Source organism: Genypterus blacodes, unplaced genomic scaffold (assembly GCF_046128005.1).
Source record: "Genypterus blacodes isolate CSIRO-AG114 ecotype Tasmania unplaced genomic scaffold, CSIRO-AGI_Gbla_v1 ptg000179l_1, whole genome shotgun sequence".
Taxonomy (NCBI): domain Eukaryota; kingdom Metazoa; phylum Chordata; class Actinopteri; order Ophidiiformes; family Ophidiidae; genus Genypterus; species Genypterus blacodes.
Window position 1 is genome coordinate 136426 of NW_027466980.1, and position 13575 is coordinate 150000.

The following is a 13575-nucleotide window of genomic DNA, read 5'->3' on the forward strand; positions in this document are numbered from 1 at the left end:
GTTTATATGTTATTATTATTATAATCATATATTCTGACCTACATAGTATGGTGACTCATTTGAAAGGGAAACCAGTGTCACATTGGAGAAAAAAGCTCACGTCAGTTGTTGTTTCCATATTCATAACAATTACATCACTTCCTCTTGCAACATCTCAAGGAAATTGTTCAGATTTGTGTTTATACCAGTGTCAGTGTCATCTCTCTACCAAGTGTGCAACATAAGCTGCCTAAACCCTAAACACATCATCACCACAGAAGCAGACTGTTACCAAGTGGTGTTCATGAGTGCTTGGAAGTAAAAGAGAATCAAACACGTTCTAATGGAAAGTGTGAATCAATTCAACTGATTGAATTGTTGTACATTTTAACATAAAAAAGGATTGTTGTACTGTAAAAGCATAGTGGTTCTCAAACTGTAGTACATGAACGACCAGTGATTCTTGTCACACACGCCAGTGGTAGTGTGTTACTGTAATACTATGATGATGCAGTGTACCAGAAGGTTTCATATCAGCCGCTGCTTGACTTCTCTCCGTCCTCTGTAGTCTAGGAGGGACGGCTGGGATGAAGGGCGTTGGAGTCGTCAGCCGGATCGATTTTGAAGTCAGTGGGTCGTAGCTTCATGACGCTGGTCTTTAAGGAGTACCACCACCCTCGCCAAGTGTACCACACTACGCCATCGTCTGTCACTGAGCTGTAGTGTCCATTGGAGTAGTACAGACCATTAAGATAAGCTGAGTGACACCTGAGGGAGGCAGAAGATAAAAGATATTTGGTTATTTCTCTGTGAGTGAGCACACGGTTGTAAGGTTGATGGCCTCTTGCTGAGTGCTGCACCCTGAATCAAAGCTCTACCTGTTGAACCACCAGCCCCCTTTGTCTTCACGGGCACAGTTCCCCTTGTAGTTATCATTGTCCTGGTCATAGGTGCTGAACTTCATGTTCTGGTGGCTGGCCCATTTGGACACATCGGCCTTATAATGTCCAGATAGAGCATCTCCAGCTGTGCCTACATAGGCTCCAAAGGTGAGTTGGTACTGGTTCTGTAAAGGGAAAGAGACACAGGAAGGAATAATGAGCTGGAGAACGTGCACAGGCTACCAAACCGAGCAGATATGCAATGATGAGACAGCATCCATTCACCTTTTCATCGGCCACATTGACATTCTTGTACTCAGCGTATCGTTGGTTACCATCAAAGTCCTCCAGGTTAATCCTTAGAGAATAATTCCCTGTAACAGACATATAAACATCTTCACTGGACTTCATTTGGCATCCATGTCAGGGACCATCTTGTTGTTTTACTGCTGCATAGAGTGTGGAATATTGACCTTGTGCTGTAATGTAATGCAGGTTGTCGTTTCCAAGCCAAAACTCTCCTGATTCTGAGTCCATGTCTCCAAAACCAAGCTTATACTCTGCCCATGACCTGAATGAGAGAGAGAGAGAGAGAGAGAGAGAGAGAGAGAGAGAGAGATAGATAGATAGATAGATATTGTTTGTACATCATGTTTTTTGTATTAGAAACATGTAAACACACACCTGTTAAAGCGCTCAGCTCCATTGAGCCGTCTCTGTATGACCGTCCATCCGCCTTCATCAGTCATGTCACAGAAGACCTTAATGGGAGAAGGGCTGCTGTGGGGCTTGATACTGTAGAAGCCACTGGATTTATAGCCAGAACTGAAGAGTTGGGAGCAGTCTGACACACGCGCGCACACACACACACACACAATATTTCCATGTTACCTCACTCTATAATATCTGTATATGAAATCTCTGACCTGCAGAGACATGTTGTTCTCCCGCTCCATCACTGACCTGTGTTGTTCTGGCTGTCTGGGCTCTGCTCTACTTTCACTATCTCCTGCTTGCCAGGTTGGTTCTGGAGTTGTATTCTACGCAGCAGGAGTTCTTGTTCCTGCAGTTGTCTCTTTAGAAGCGTCTCCTGCTCACGCAGACGAGCCATCTCCTCTTGACAACTGTCTGACGCCTACACACACATTGTTATTGCTGTACGTGTGAGGATCTTCACTCACATACATTCTTTCATCCTGAGATATGCTCTGAATACAGCGTAACACACGGAGAGACAGAGGGGGTGGATTTGGCTCGACAGATCCACCTCAGACTCACCTACCACCGACTAAGACTTACAATATGTGCTGCTGCCGCGTATTGAAATAGAAGAACACAGTGATGTTGTAGTCATTTCGTTTACACTGACGCATATAACACACAGGTTACACAAAAACACACTCCAAAGCGTTCATATTGTCAATATTAAGTGTAAAATAGCAACAACAACAATTACAACAATGTGTCAGCAAGTTTCATAACGACATGAAGCAGAAGTGCGGTATGCATACGTACACTCAGAGATGGAGAGCTCAGAGCGATCAGCATCAGACCTGTGAGCAGCAGTAACTGGCCTCTCATCATTCCTCAGCTGAAACACAACAATGTAACAAAATCAAGTCAAAATGTAAAGTGAGTTCTCTTCTTCTCAGGGTTTAATCCGATTTTTGCCGTCCGTGTGTATTTACCAAATGTTCCCTACACCTACAGACGGACAGAGGCGTGGTCAAGGGGAGAAAGAGGCCAGAATCCTGATTCTCTACAGTCGTAAAATATTTTTAAAACTATGCAGGGTAGCGCCCTTTAGAACAGATGCAGATGTGCCAAAGCCAGCTGATGGAAGGGGGAAATGGCTGGAGTAGAATAGAATAGAATAGAATAGAATCTACTGTTCTATCGTGGCTGTTAGAATATGCTGAATTTGCATTTCACAAGAGGACACAAATCGCAGACTCAGCCAAAGTGACGCACAACGTGTTGCATAATAACACCAAATGTTTCCTCTTCTGTCTGGGTTGCCTCTTTTTTGCCTTTTCATTTTTCTTCACTTCACTGTCTGTTCTTCACTTATCAGCACAGCAAGTTCTCCTTTCTGTCAGCTCCTCTATGCACACGTGATCCTGCTAGAGTGTTACTACAGGACAGTCAATACGTCAGCGGGTAACACTGATTCATGCTCACGTTTTAAAATCCTTCAATAACAGTTTGTTCTTAAAGTTGTTGTTGATGATTCATGGCTCATAAAATGTAGAAAAAAGTGAACAAAACATGCCACGGAGGCAGACTAATATGAAACAGAGCTTTGATATCTCAGCTTTGAGTGTAAAAGCTTAACAGGACATACATGTGGGATTTTAGACAGTGATGATTGATTTATTGTTTGTTGTCTCTAAGTGACTTAATGTTTTTGTCAGTTTTAAAGAAACTATTCTGGCAACTGTTACAGCACATTACTGAATACTTACAGCTATAAATAAAAACTGAGATAAATAACTATAGTTTTAATTTTTGAATTTAATTAAGATCACATTTAGGTGTCAGAATTCCGCTCAGCAACTGAACAAAAGGTTTCCTGTGGCTTTTTCAATGGAAAATAAAAACAACATCATTAAGACTTTCTTCAATCAACCATTCCATGTGTGACTCATGTAACTCATTTAGTCGCTAGAGATACAAAGTTGCTGTTGTTAAGCTGGAAACGACTCAACAGCACCATCTGGTGGCGTTAAGACATTTTTCAGATGGACCGGAAAATTCGAAGCCAGGCCCCGCCTCCTTCACTAATCCGCCTATCACGGTTCACGTCGGGGTCTCGCCATGGCAACGAGACGAAAACAACAAAAGGTCGCGTGCTGACGGCCAACTTGTGCAGGACTCTGTCCTCATTCCGTCTGTAACGATGTAAGACGACATGGACAAGTACGAGAAGCTTCTGTGTCTGGGCAGAGGAGGCGCGGCGGAAGTGTTCCTCATGAGACGCGCCGAGTGTAAGAGTCTGCACGCCGTGAAGAGAATCAAAATAGACGAGTCCAGGAAAACAAAGACCCAGACGGCCATTCTGCAGGAGGCGGAGATCATCCGGAGGCTGCAGCACCCGCACATAGTGACGTGCAGCGGCGCGTTCGTCAGCGCGGATGACGGCTTCATCTACATCGTCATGGATTACTGCGATGGCGGCACGCTGGATGACAAAGTGAAAGAGAGGAGGCCAGAGCAGTATTTGGCAGAGGACACGGCCATGGGCTGGTTTGTTCAGGTGACCTTGGCTGTGAGTTACATCCACGCGGCTAAGATCCTCCACAGAGACATCAAGACCTCCAATGTGCTCCTCACCAAAGGAGGCGTGGTGAAGCTGGGGGACTTTGGCATATCCAGAGTGATGTCGAACACGGTGGACATGGCCTCCACCTGCATCGGGACCCCTAATTACCTCAGTCCAGAGCTGTGCCAGGACGTCCCGTACAGCTCCAAGTCAGACATCTGGGCTCTGGGCTGCCTGCTGTATGAGATCTGTGCCCTCAAGCCTCCGTTTGAAGCCACCAACATCATGAGTTTGTTCTATAAGATCACCAGAGGGGAGTACGCTCCTGTGCCCCGCTCGTACTCAGACCACATCTCCTCTCTGATCCACAGGATGCTCTGTATCAACCCGGAGAACAGGCTGAGCGCCGCCTGTATACTCAGCACGGCCTTCGTGCAGGATCAGCTGGAGCGGGTCAAACACACAGACACACAGGAAACGCTGTCTGAACCTGAGGGGTCGAGCTGTGACATCACAACCCTCAGGCCGGATGTGAGTCTGACTGACTCATGGGAAGGGAGAGAGCACAGTATGGAGGTCAGCTGCAGCGACGTGGAGGAGGAAGAGGAGGAAGAGGAGGAGGAGGAGGAGGAGGATGCTCCCAGTGTGGGTGGACAGAGCGACTCTGACTGCCACTATCCCGAGGACTTTGATGAGGATGAGAGTTTGTCCTCTGTAGGGGAGAGCAGTGAGCCGACACACTCCCCTCCTCCTGCAGGCTCACCAGAGACCAGCACCAGTGCCGGTAATGTGGGGCTGGAAAAGAAAAAAGTCTGAGGGGCTCTGCAGGAGAAACAGCAGCTTTGAATGCTATAGTTACTATAGAATGAAGTCTCAGGGCCTCTGGTGTTCCTGCTGAGTCAATACAGGAAGCTGAGATCGTCTCAGACGTTATCTCACACCATCTGAAGTTGGCGTGCAGAATATTTTACAGTGATAAGAAATGATGGGTTTTCATGAGTCACACACACACACACACACACACACACACACACACACACACACACACACACACACACAGAAGTCAGTCACAGAAATCTATACATTCACTGCACTCTGTTTTTCAATATTCTGTGCCATTCCCAGTTTGGTTTGTCTTTTGAGATTACAACATTTTCAAACTCAAAGCCTGATGTGAAGGTTTCCCATGGTAACATAAATCCATCTATGACGCAGAGCCTCCTGACGCCTCGGAGCAAGCAGAGTACCCAGATGACTTTGAGGAGGACGAAGAGGAAGACGTTCCGGAGGATGTCGGTGCCGCGCGGCGCGAAAGAAACCATGACGTGGTGGAAGAGGAGTTTCACCTCTGTGACGCTGGGGGTTTGTCCATCACACTGAAAACCCTGAGGGACTCCTGCCTCTGACAGCAGTGTCACGTGAAGGAACCAGAGAAGTGTTGGTTCAGTTTAGTGCCTTGCCTTTGAGTTAAAGGCTCCGTCATGACACAGAGGAGTAGCAAATCAACCGGAAACCTGCCGTCTGATGTCTAACACAGACGAAGAAACACAGGGGGGCCGAAAGCTCCTATTCCCCTTTTACTGCGTCATGACAATCCCCATTCGAACCGCTAGATGGCGACAGAGGGAATGACGACCTTTGCCCTGTATATTTCTGATTTCTGTCTCTCTTTCAGTCACTGGATTCATTGGGGAATTAATTTAATGAACATGTATCAATTACAAGATGAATAACTTTAATATATTGATATTATCACAACATGTGTATTCCAAACACGATGGCGCTCATCTTGTGTGTGACTTTGCCCCGGTAATGAATTTGGTTTCATGAAGAATGTTAATAATTCTATACTTTTTTGCATCAAAGCCTTCAACTGTAATTTTTAACAACATTACATCATCAAGTAAAGCCCCCTTTAAAGTCACCACCAGGAGCTCCACATAAAATACCAACATTTGTGTCAGGTATTTCCTTAATATATGCATTTATATATCATTCCGTATTTATATTTAAAGCTTTGTACAAGCACAGGGTTGTCACAGTATTTTAAATTGTAGTCATGTCCATCTTTTCCTCTTGATGAGATGATCCATCATTATGCAGGTATTCATTCATTCTCATTCATGTATTCATAACAACCCTGCAAAGCCCTGGTTTTAAAATTAAACAAGATTAAAGTAAAGATGGAATCTAATGAGATAAACTGATATGTAATAATTAAAATGAACAAATTTGTCTTGTAATAAAAGAAATATTGATTGACTGATTTATTGTCTGTGCTGCCTGTAAAGATACAAATCAGAATATTAATGATAAATAAAAGTCCTGGAGGAGACGGAGGAGACGATGGAGGCTCTGTGGAGGTTTGGGGGCAGATTAATTAGATGCACGAGTGACTGGACCCTACACTCTTTCATAAGTGGGTCAAAAATGACCCATATTAGAATCAATGTGTTTTTATGCCATTTTTTGTCATTTTGTTTAAGAATAATCACTTGTATAATACTTAGTATAATATTAAGGACCACACAAGAATGATATCATGTTTGAAATATCTTTATTTTTCACTTTTAAACATTTTTGAAAAAGAAAACCCAGAACCCAGAACAGCAATAGAAAAATGTGAACATCCATTGTGTGTGTGTGTGTGTGTGTTTGTGTGTATGTATGTGTGTAACTGTCCAATCATTGACAGTTCCTCTCTCTTTTCCCTGTTTTGCCTTCTTGTCTCATCACTGTATGCAGTTCGGACAAACTACCTGTTTCTGGCTGTGATCATTGCACACAGGTACATTGCATTTCCCACACCTATTGTTGACTTTGCGATCTTTGGTACTTGGGCAGATCTGACACCTCTTTCTCTTTGGTTGGCCCTGTCTGCTTCTTTCCTGTGGCTGGGTTGTGGCTTTTGTCAACCCACACCTTTCCATTGCTTCAATAATCGGGGTTTGCAGTTGGGGGCAGCCTTCCAGTCGACTCCTCATGTGTGGTGTGACAAGCTCCTTTGACAGCTCTTTGAGGAAGAGCCGTCGTGCATTTGTGATACCGCTCTTGAATTCTGGGTGCTGAGCCGTGAAAAAGGTGTAGGCATTCAGGGTGGCGATGTCAATTATGTTGTACCACAGCACCATGGGCCACCTCTGTGTTTGGCGCTTGCAGGTGTAGGTGCCAACCATCTGGTCAGTGGTGTCTACACCTCCTTTCGTCTTGTTGTAAAATGAGATCACTTCTGTTTTTTTCTTTCTGCTATTTTCATCCACTACTTTGTCGTGGTGCATCGTGCTCAGGAGCACAACAGCTTTTCCTTTCTTTCTGACATCGCTGACTATGGTAAGGCTGTCGTTGAATCCAAACTCTGTGCTGTGAACCTCCCTGGACTTGGAAGGCTTCATCAGAGGAGGGATGTCTGGCTTGTTCTGACGTAGAGTCCCCACAATAGTGAGATCCTTCTCCAGGAGATGCTGCGCAAGAGGCACACTGGTGAAGAAGTTATCCATGGTGATGTTGCGACCTGTGTTTCTAAATCTACTACACAACTGCTGGACAATGTTTTCCCCCAGATTCTTCTGAACTTCTTCCCCTGGTTGTCTCCCTGTGTAAACTATATCATCTATTGCATAGGGGATGCGTGCGTCACAAACCCAGAAGATCTTTAGACCGTACTTGGCGGGCTTGCTTGGCATGTACTGTAGAAACTTGCACCTACCCCTGAACGGCACCAGCTGTTCGTCCACAGTCACACAATCACTGGGGATGAATTGCTGTCTGCAGTTGACCAGGAACAGGTCCCATACATAGCGGAAGGCTGCCATATGGTCTGTTTCCAGTCGGAAGGCTCTGGTCCTCTTATCATCGAAGCGCAAGGTACGGCGAATGTCTTCAAATCTTCCAACAGCCATAGTGGCCTTGTACATGGGATTATGTAGAGGACTCCCAAACAGCTCACGGACTGATACATCCCAGTTCTTCTCACTTCCTGCAAGCAGGGTCAATCCAATGAAGGCCATGAATTCATCTTTGGTGACATTTTTCCATTCTTTTCCTCTAGCTGTTGCTACTCTCCGTCCTTCCAAGTTTGTGCACTTCATCACCTCTTGTATTATATCATCAGTGATAAAGAGCTCCCATGCATCTTTTGGTGAGACAGTGGTGCTAAGCCCTTGTGCAGGCCCTGACCGACTTCTGAGGATATTGTGGCTCTGTGTTCTGCCCTGGGTGAGAGGTAACTCGCTCCAGTAAGAGCCCTTCCGACTCATTCTGTTGGACATGATTTGGACACTTTCTTCTTCAGAGGACACAGAAGAGGAATCTTCTGAGTCAGATTGATCCTGTTCAGTTGGATTTCCAGGTGGACGACTGCCACTGCCACCTGGACAATAGTCTGGGTCCTCATCAACAGAAATTTCAGACTCGGAGTCCAACCCCATTACTGCCTCTCCATCAACCATCATCAACCATCTGTCGGACCATTCAGCTGTGTATCTAGCAGCCATGACACCTTGGATGAGGAAACATAAGAGTAATGTTTTCAATAGATCAATATGTAGCTATATAAATAAATACACACACACACACACACACACACACACTACATATAGTAATGTTAGCTAACTTAGTTAGCTAGCAAGTGTACGCTAGTTATAAAGTAGGCTAATTTGTTGATAAATAATAGTAACATACTCTTTCACACAACAATCATGAATGACACGCGCACACACACACACACACACACACACACACACACACAATACATATAGTAATGTTAGCTATCTTAGTGAGCTAGCTAGTGTTAGTTGGTTATAAAGTAGGCTAATTTGTTGATAAATAATAATAACAACAGTCATGAAAGACACAAACACAACATTATATGAAGATAATACTTACATGTATCAGCTCTTGCTGTGTAAAATAATCTTCCTGAGGGGTGACACTTCTGATGTAGTCTGTGTGGTCCACAGTTCATTTATTCCTGATAGTCACAGTTGATAAGAATCAAAGGTTCACATTGGATTCCATAGAAAATGCATGCGGGTCATTTTTGACCCACTTATGGAAGCTTGGGGTAGTAATACAAAAACTACAATTTCTTAAATATGTATAAAAGGTAAGTTAAAAATGTAAATGGCATTATATCAAAAACATGTTTTTTTTTTTTCATCACGAAGATATTTCAAGAAAACAACCTCACCGGGTCATTTTTGACCCACTTGTGCATCTAAGGGTTAAAATGATCTGACAGCTAAATCCATTCTTCCCTCAGATCTAGACAAACAAGATAAACAAGTAAACATACACTCAACTGTCGCCATGACATCAGCTTTAAGGTGATTTTATTTTCATCCTCCTCTACCTCCACAAACGCCTCGTCATGAATGTGCTCACAGATCTGATCTGTGTGGGTCTGTGTCTGTGTGTGTGTGTGTGGTTTCCACCTGTTGCAGATTATTTGTCTCACCCCCATCACAGGAGAAATCCAGTCAGAGTGCAAACACCTCCGCCAAGGCCCAGCAGCCCATACACACTCTGGAAGAGATAAAAAAAACAAAACAACATATAACAAAGATTCAGATCTCATAACACACTTCTATCTTAACTTGCCAGGTATGAAACACAACCACTGGCAAAGAGAACAGAATGAATAGACTAGAGACTATAGACTAGAGACTATACTGCCTGACTAGCGGGGCACTCAGGTAGAGCGCATACCTCCACAGAAAAAGGTGGGCGTGGCCTATGAAGATGGACGCTGACATGAATCCAGGAGATGATATGGTTTTGGTTGTGTGGTAAAGTTTAAGACAGCCTCTCATGTATGTGGATCATGGATCTGACCACCAACTCTGAAAATCAGTTCATAACTTTATGACTAAATCTGCTGTCGGACAAACAAATGAACACAGGCAAAAACATCCACTGCTTAGTAGAGTTAAATAAAGAATGAGAGCATGTTCAGCACACAGCGGCGTGTTTCCCGCCTTATCCCTTCATTTGTACAGCGAGTCCATTAACCTGACCCCTGTCCAAGCATTTATCTGCCAAATCCGGATCAATGTCTCAGTCTGGGTTAAACTCTTGATCCTCCATTACAGCAGAAACATGCCTGGGTTTATTGTTTTCATTGAAATTGGTGCCTAAATTATCAAGAAATGGACAAAGCTTCATCTCACACTGAAGTGCAAAACGCTCCTGGATCTGTTTCCTTGTTCTGTTTCGGAGTTAAGACCTAATTAAGCTTTCCTATGCCTACAAAGTCTCTTAAACCTAAACCATCTGTCACCAGTCTGAGATACTTTCAAAGTTTAAAGTGGAGAACGACCAGCGAACCAGTTCAGCCATAAGGAGAATATATTCACATTTTACTGTACTTTCTACTTTATCCATCACTTTCCCATCAGAAACACACACACACACACACACACACACACACACACACACATTACATTACATTACATTACATTACATTACGGTCATTTAGCAGACGCTTTTATCCAAAGCGACTTACAATAAGTGTGTTCAACAAAGGTAGATAAAAGAACTTCAGGTCACAAGAAATCGTAAGCGCATTTCCTTCCTAAACCAACAGCTAAGAGCATACCTAGAGCTAGAGTAGAAGTGCAATAAGTTAGGTACTATGATGAATGAGAAAAAACAAAAGGACAGATTAGAAGTGAAAGATTAGAAAACAAGAGCATCAGAAGAGCTAGGACAGAGTAGGTGATGTCCTAAGAGGGAGGATCCGGGTAGTGTTTCTTGAAGAGATGGGTCTTCAGCCTGCGGCGAAAGATGGGTAGCGACTCCGCTGTCCTGACATCAGTCGGGAGAGTGCACACACACACACACACACACACACACACACACACACACACACACACACACAGATTCTACCATAGTCGGCACACTGTCACCTTTGTCACTTAGTCATCAGCATTCTTAGAGGTTAAGAAGAATTTTACGAGAATCAGATTCCATCATTCACACATTCATTTTCTAATTCTGGCTAACACCTTAAGTGAAGTTTCTGTATGTCTTTAATCGTGGCGGGATGTTCTCCATTGCATGCTGCTGCAGCGGAACGGCAGCTGTCTTATCTACACACCATCTCTCACAAGTTGACCAAAGAGTTTCCCACCGTTGCTCAGCAGTCTCATTTGCTCACACTCACCCACACTTACAGGCAGAATTATACAGTGTCGGCAAAAAGGCCACGTTCCCGCTGAGGCCATCTTAGCTCCTTGGGTTAGGTTTTGTTTTACTATTATTTTCAAAGGAAGGTCAGAATGCGCAAAAGTTTGAAATAAGCAAATGTAATTATCTTGTCCTCTTTGTCTTCATTCCTCATCAACTCTGTCAAACTGGAGGATGTCCAGCTCTCCACACAGGTCAGCTGTGCGGCCCTCAGTCAGATGCTGAACTCTTCCCAACGTGCCAGTACACTGAGCAGCTGAGTGGACATGAATGGACTTGTTTGTTTGTTTGTTTGTTCGTTTCAAAGCCCAGAAATCCTAAAAGTATTTTCACCAGAGGGTAAATTTCTCATCCAAAGGATTCTGAAATATAAAATATAAACATTCATATTTGATTTCTCTCTCAGGTCGGTTTTGAGTGTACAATTCTGAATTTCAGATTAATATTTGCTTTTAGATTCATATCTGAACCGATGCTGCTGTATGCTCCACTCGTGATCTTGCACTTGGGACTTGGGACCCCTCCTCCCACACACACACACACCTTGTGCACAGAACAGATGCAACGTTTCCCTCACGTCGGCACTAGCGTTACCTTGCACACTCATCCGATTCCTCATCCACTGATGGTGTCAAGACAAAAAAAAATAACCACATCAAATTCCATGACAGTTGCGAAAACCTGCCGCTCCATCCCCGCATCAGATATGAGTCATGGTGTTTTAGCGGCGTTGATGCGATTGATGAATTGATCAAATCAGAAAATTGCCGTCGCTTTGAATTTGCCAGCTACAAGTTTGAGTTTGATGTCATTTGCAGCAAAAAGCTTTTCTTACACACAGATGTTTGGTGTATCGCAAAAAAAATGCAAATGTTTCAAATATACTCTCATGAACAAGAACACAAAATAGTCACAGGAAGTTTACAGGAAGCATCAGCAGAGGCTGCGGTGCACCGAATCACCCTGTTCATCTTATCAAAGACATAGTGGTGAGAAAAAGTTAGCTATTTCCTGTATTTCTGCAAAAACCACTGAGGTCAAGTCCTGATAGCAGACACCAACTATTTGATTGTATCTGATGAGTTTTGTCAACCTCTGCAGACGTTTCCTGGGGCTTTCGAGGACTTTGGCTCATCTGCACTTCAGGGATTTCTCGCATCTCTTCAGTTCTCTTACCTTCATCAGCGTATAGAAGCAGGTAAACATCTGCATTTAGCTGTGCAGTCGCCTCAGTGAACCCTGAATGCAGCAGTCGATGAGATGAATGCAGTGGGTGGAGGTATAGATAGATCCTGGAAGACTGCTGCTTACCCCATCGTCTGCCTCAACAACGCCCACCAAAGAGATGAGATTGAAGTGTGAGGCGGTGATTCCCCCTGTGGTTAGAGGAGGTATAGGGGCTCAAAGGTTTCACATACAGATCACTCATCCATCCAGTGTTTGTTCGCCTTCTCTATCTTCTCCTTATCTTTGCAATTGATTTTATTCCACTATTTCTTTTCAAGGTCTCAAATGAAGCTAATAAATAAACAAAAATAGATTCAGAACAGATGATATCTACCTCCTACTGAGAGAACTTAGCTTCTATCTTTGTTCTGATCTGTTTTGAATGATGGAGATACAGCGTCAGGTTCAGCTGCTGACACCCTCTTATCTAATTCCTATAATGCGATCTTGTTATGAAATTATTTATCCTATTGCGGCTTCTTATCTTTGAGAACTTCATCATGATGAACAGGACTTGACTTGAGCAGATGATTTCTACTGCTCCTGCGTCCTTCAAGCTGCAGCTGTAAAACGTGATCATTACTCACAACTGAAACTAGCAGAGAGGACTTTCCACATAAAGACAACAAAGCATGACAAATACCAGATACCAGAATTCCCCCCGGATAAATAAAGCACTCACTAATTTTTAGAACTGCTGTTATTTGCACTTTTGTAATTAGATTTTGTGTTTCTTAATCTTGTGGTTGCTTCCGTTTTCTGTATGGATTTCGGTGTGAATGCGTTTTGGTTTCATCCTCAATCGTCCTTTGAAATGACAATAAGTCAGGAATAAATCTGATTTTATTTTGACAGTGAATATTGTGAGAGAAGGCGTCTTTAGACATCTTTTGTTTTCAAAAACCAGAGCAGAGATCAACATCAGGCATACATACCAGGCGAGCCTCCAGTTGGTGGGATCTGGTGCAGAACAGGATAAGGAGGCGGAGCTGGTGGAGTGAAGACAGGAGTCAGGAGTGCAATTCTGTTACGGACTCAGAA

At 43.7% G+C, this 13575-nt stretch overlaps 1 protein-coding gene across 1 annotated transcript; it reads left to right on the top strand.

Annotated features, from left to right (window-relative positions):
- The first annotated feature begins 3703 nt into the window (after positions 1–3703).
- Positions 3704–6385, top strand: nek12 (NIMA-related kinase 12). The gene is made up of 2 exons (XM_076167846.1): positions 3704–4906; positions 5338–6385. The coding sequence occupies exons 1-2, from the start codon at positions 3772–3774 to the stop codon at positions 5526–5528; spliced, it is 1326 nt and encodes a 441-aa protein (XP_076023961.1). The 5' UTR covers positions 3704–3771; the 3' UTR covers positions 5529–6385.
- Positions 6386–13575: the final 7190 nt, after the last annotated feature.

What these genes read in the sequence shown, in the direction of transcription:
- nek12 (XM_076167846.1), top strand. Translation starts at nt 3,772, where the DNA reads ATGGACAAGTACGAGAAGCTTCTGTGTCTGGGCAGAGGAGGCGCGGCG. An exon ending in AGAGACCAGCACCAGTGCCG is followed by an intron (nt 4,907 to 5,337) that starts GTAATGTGGGGC and finishes TCTATGACGCAG; the next exon opens with AGCCTCCTGACGCCTCGGAG.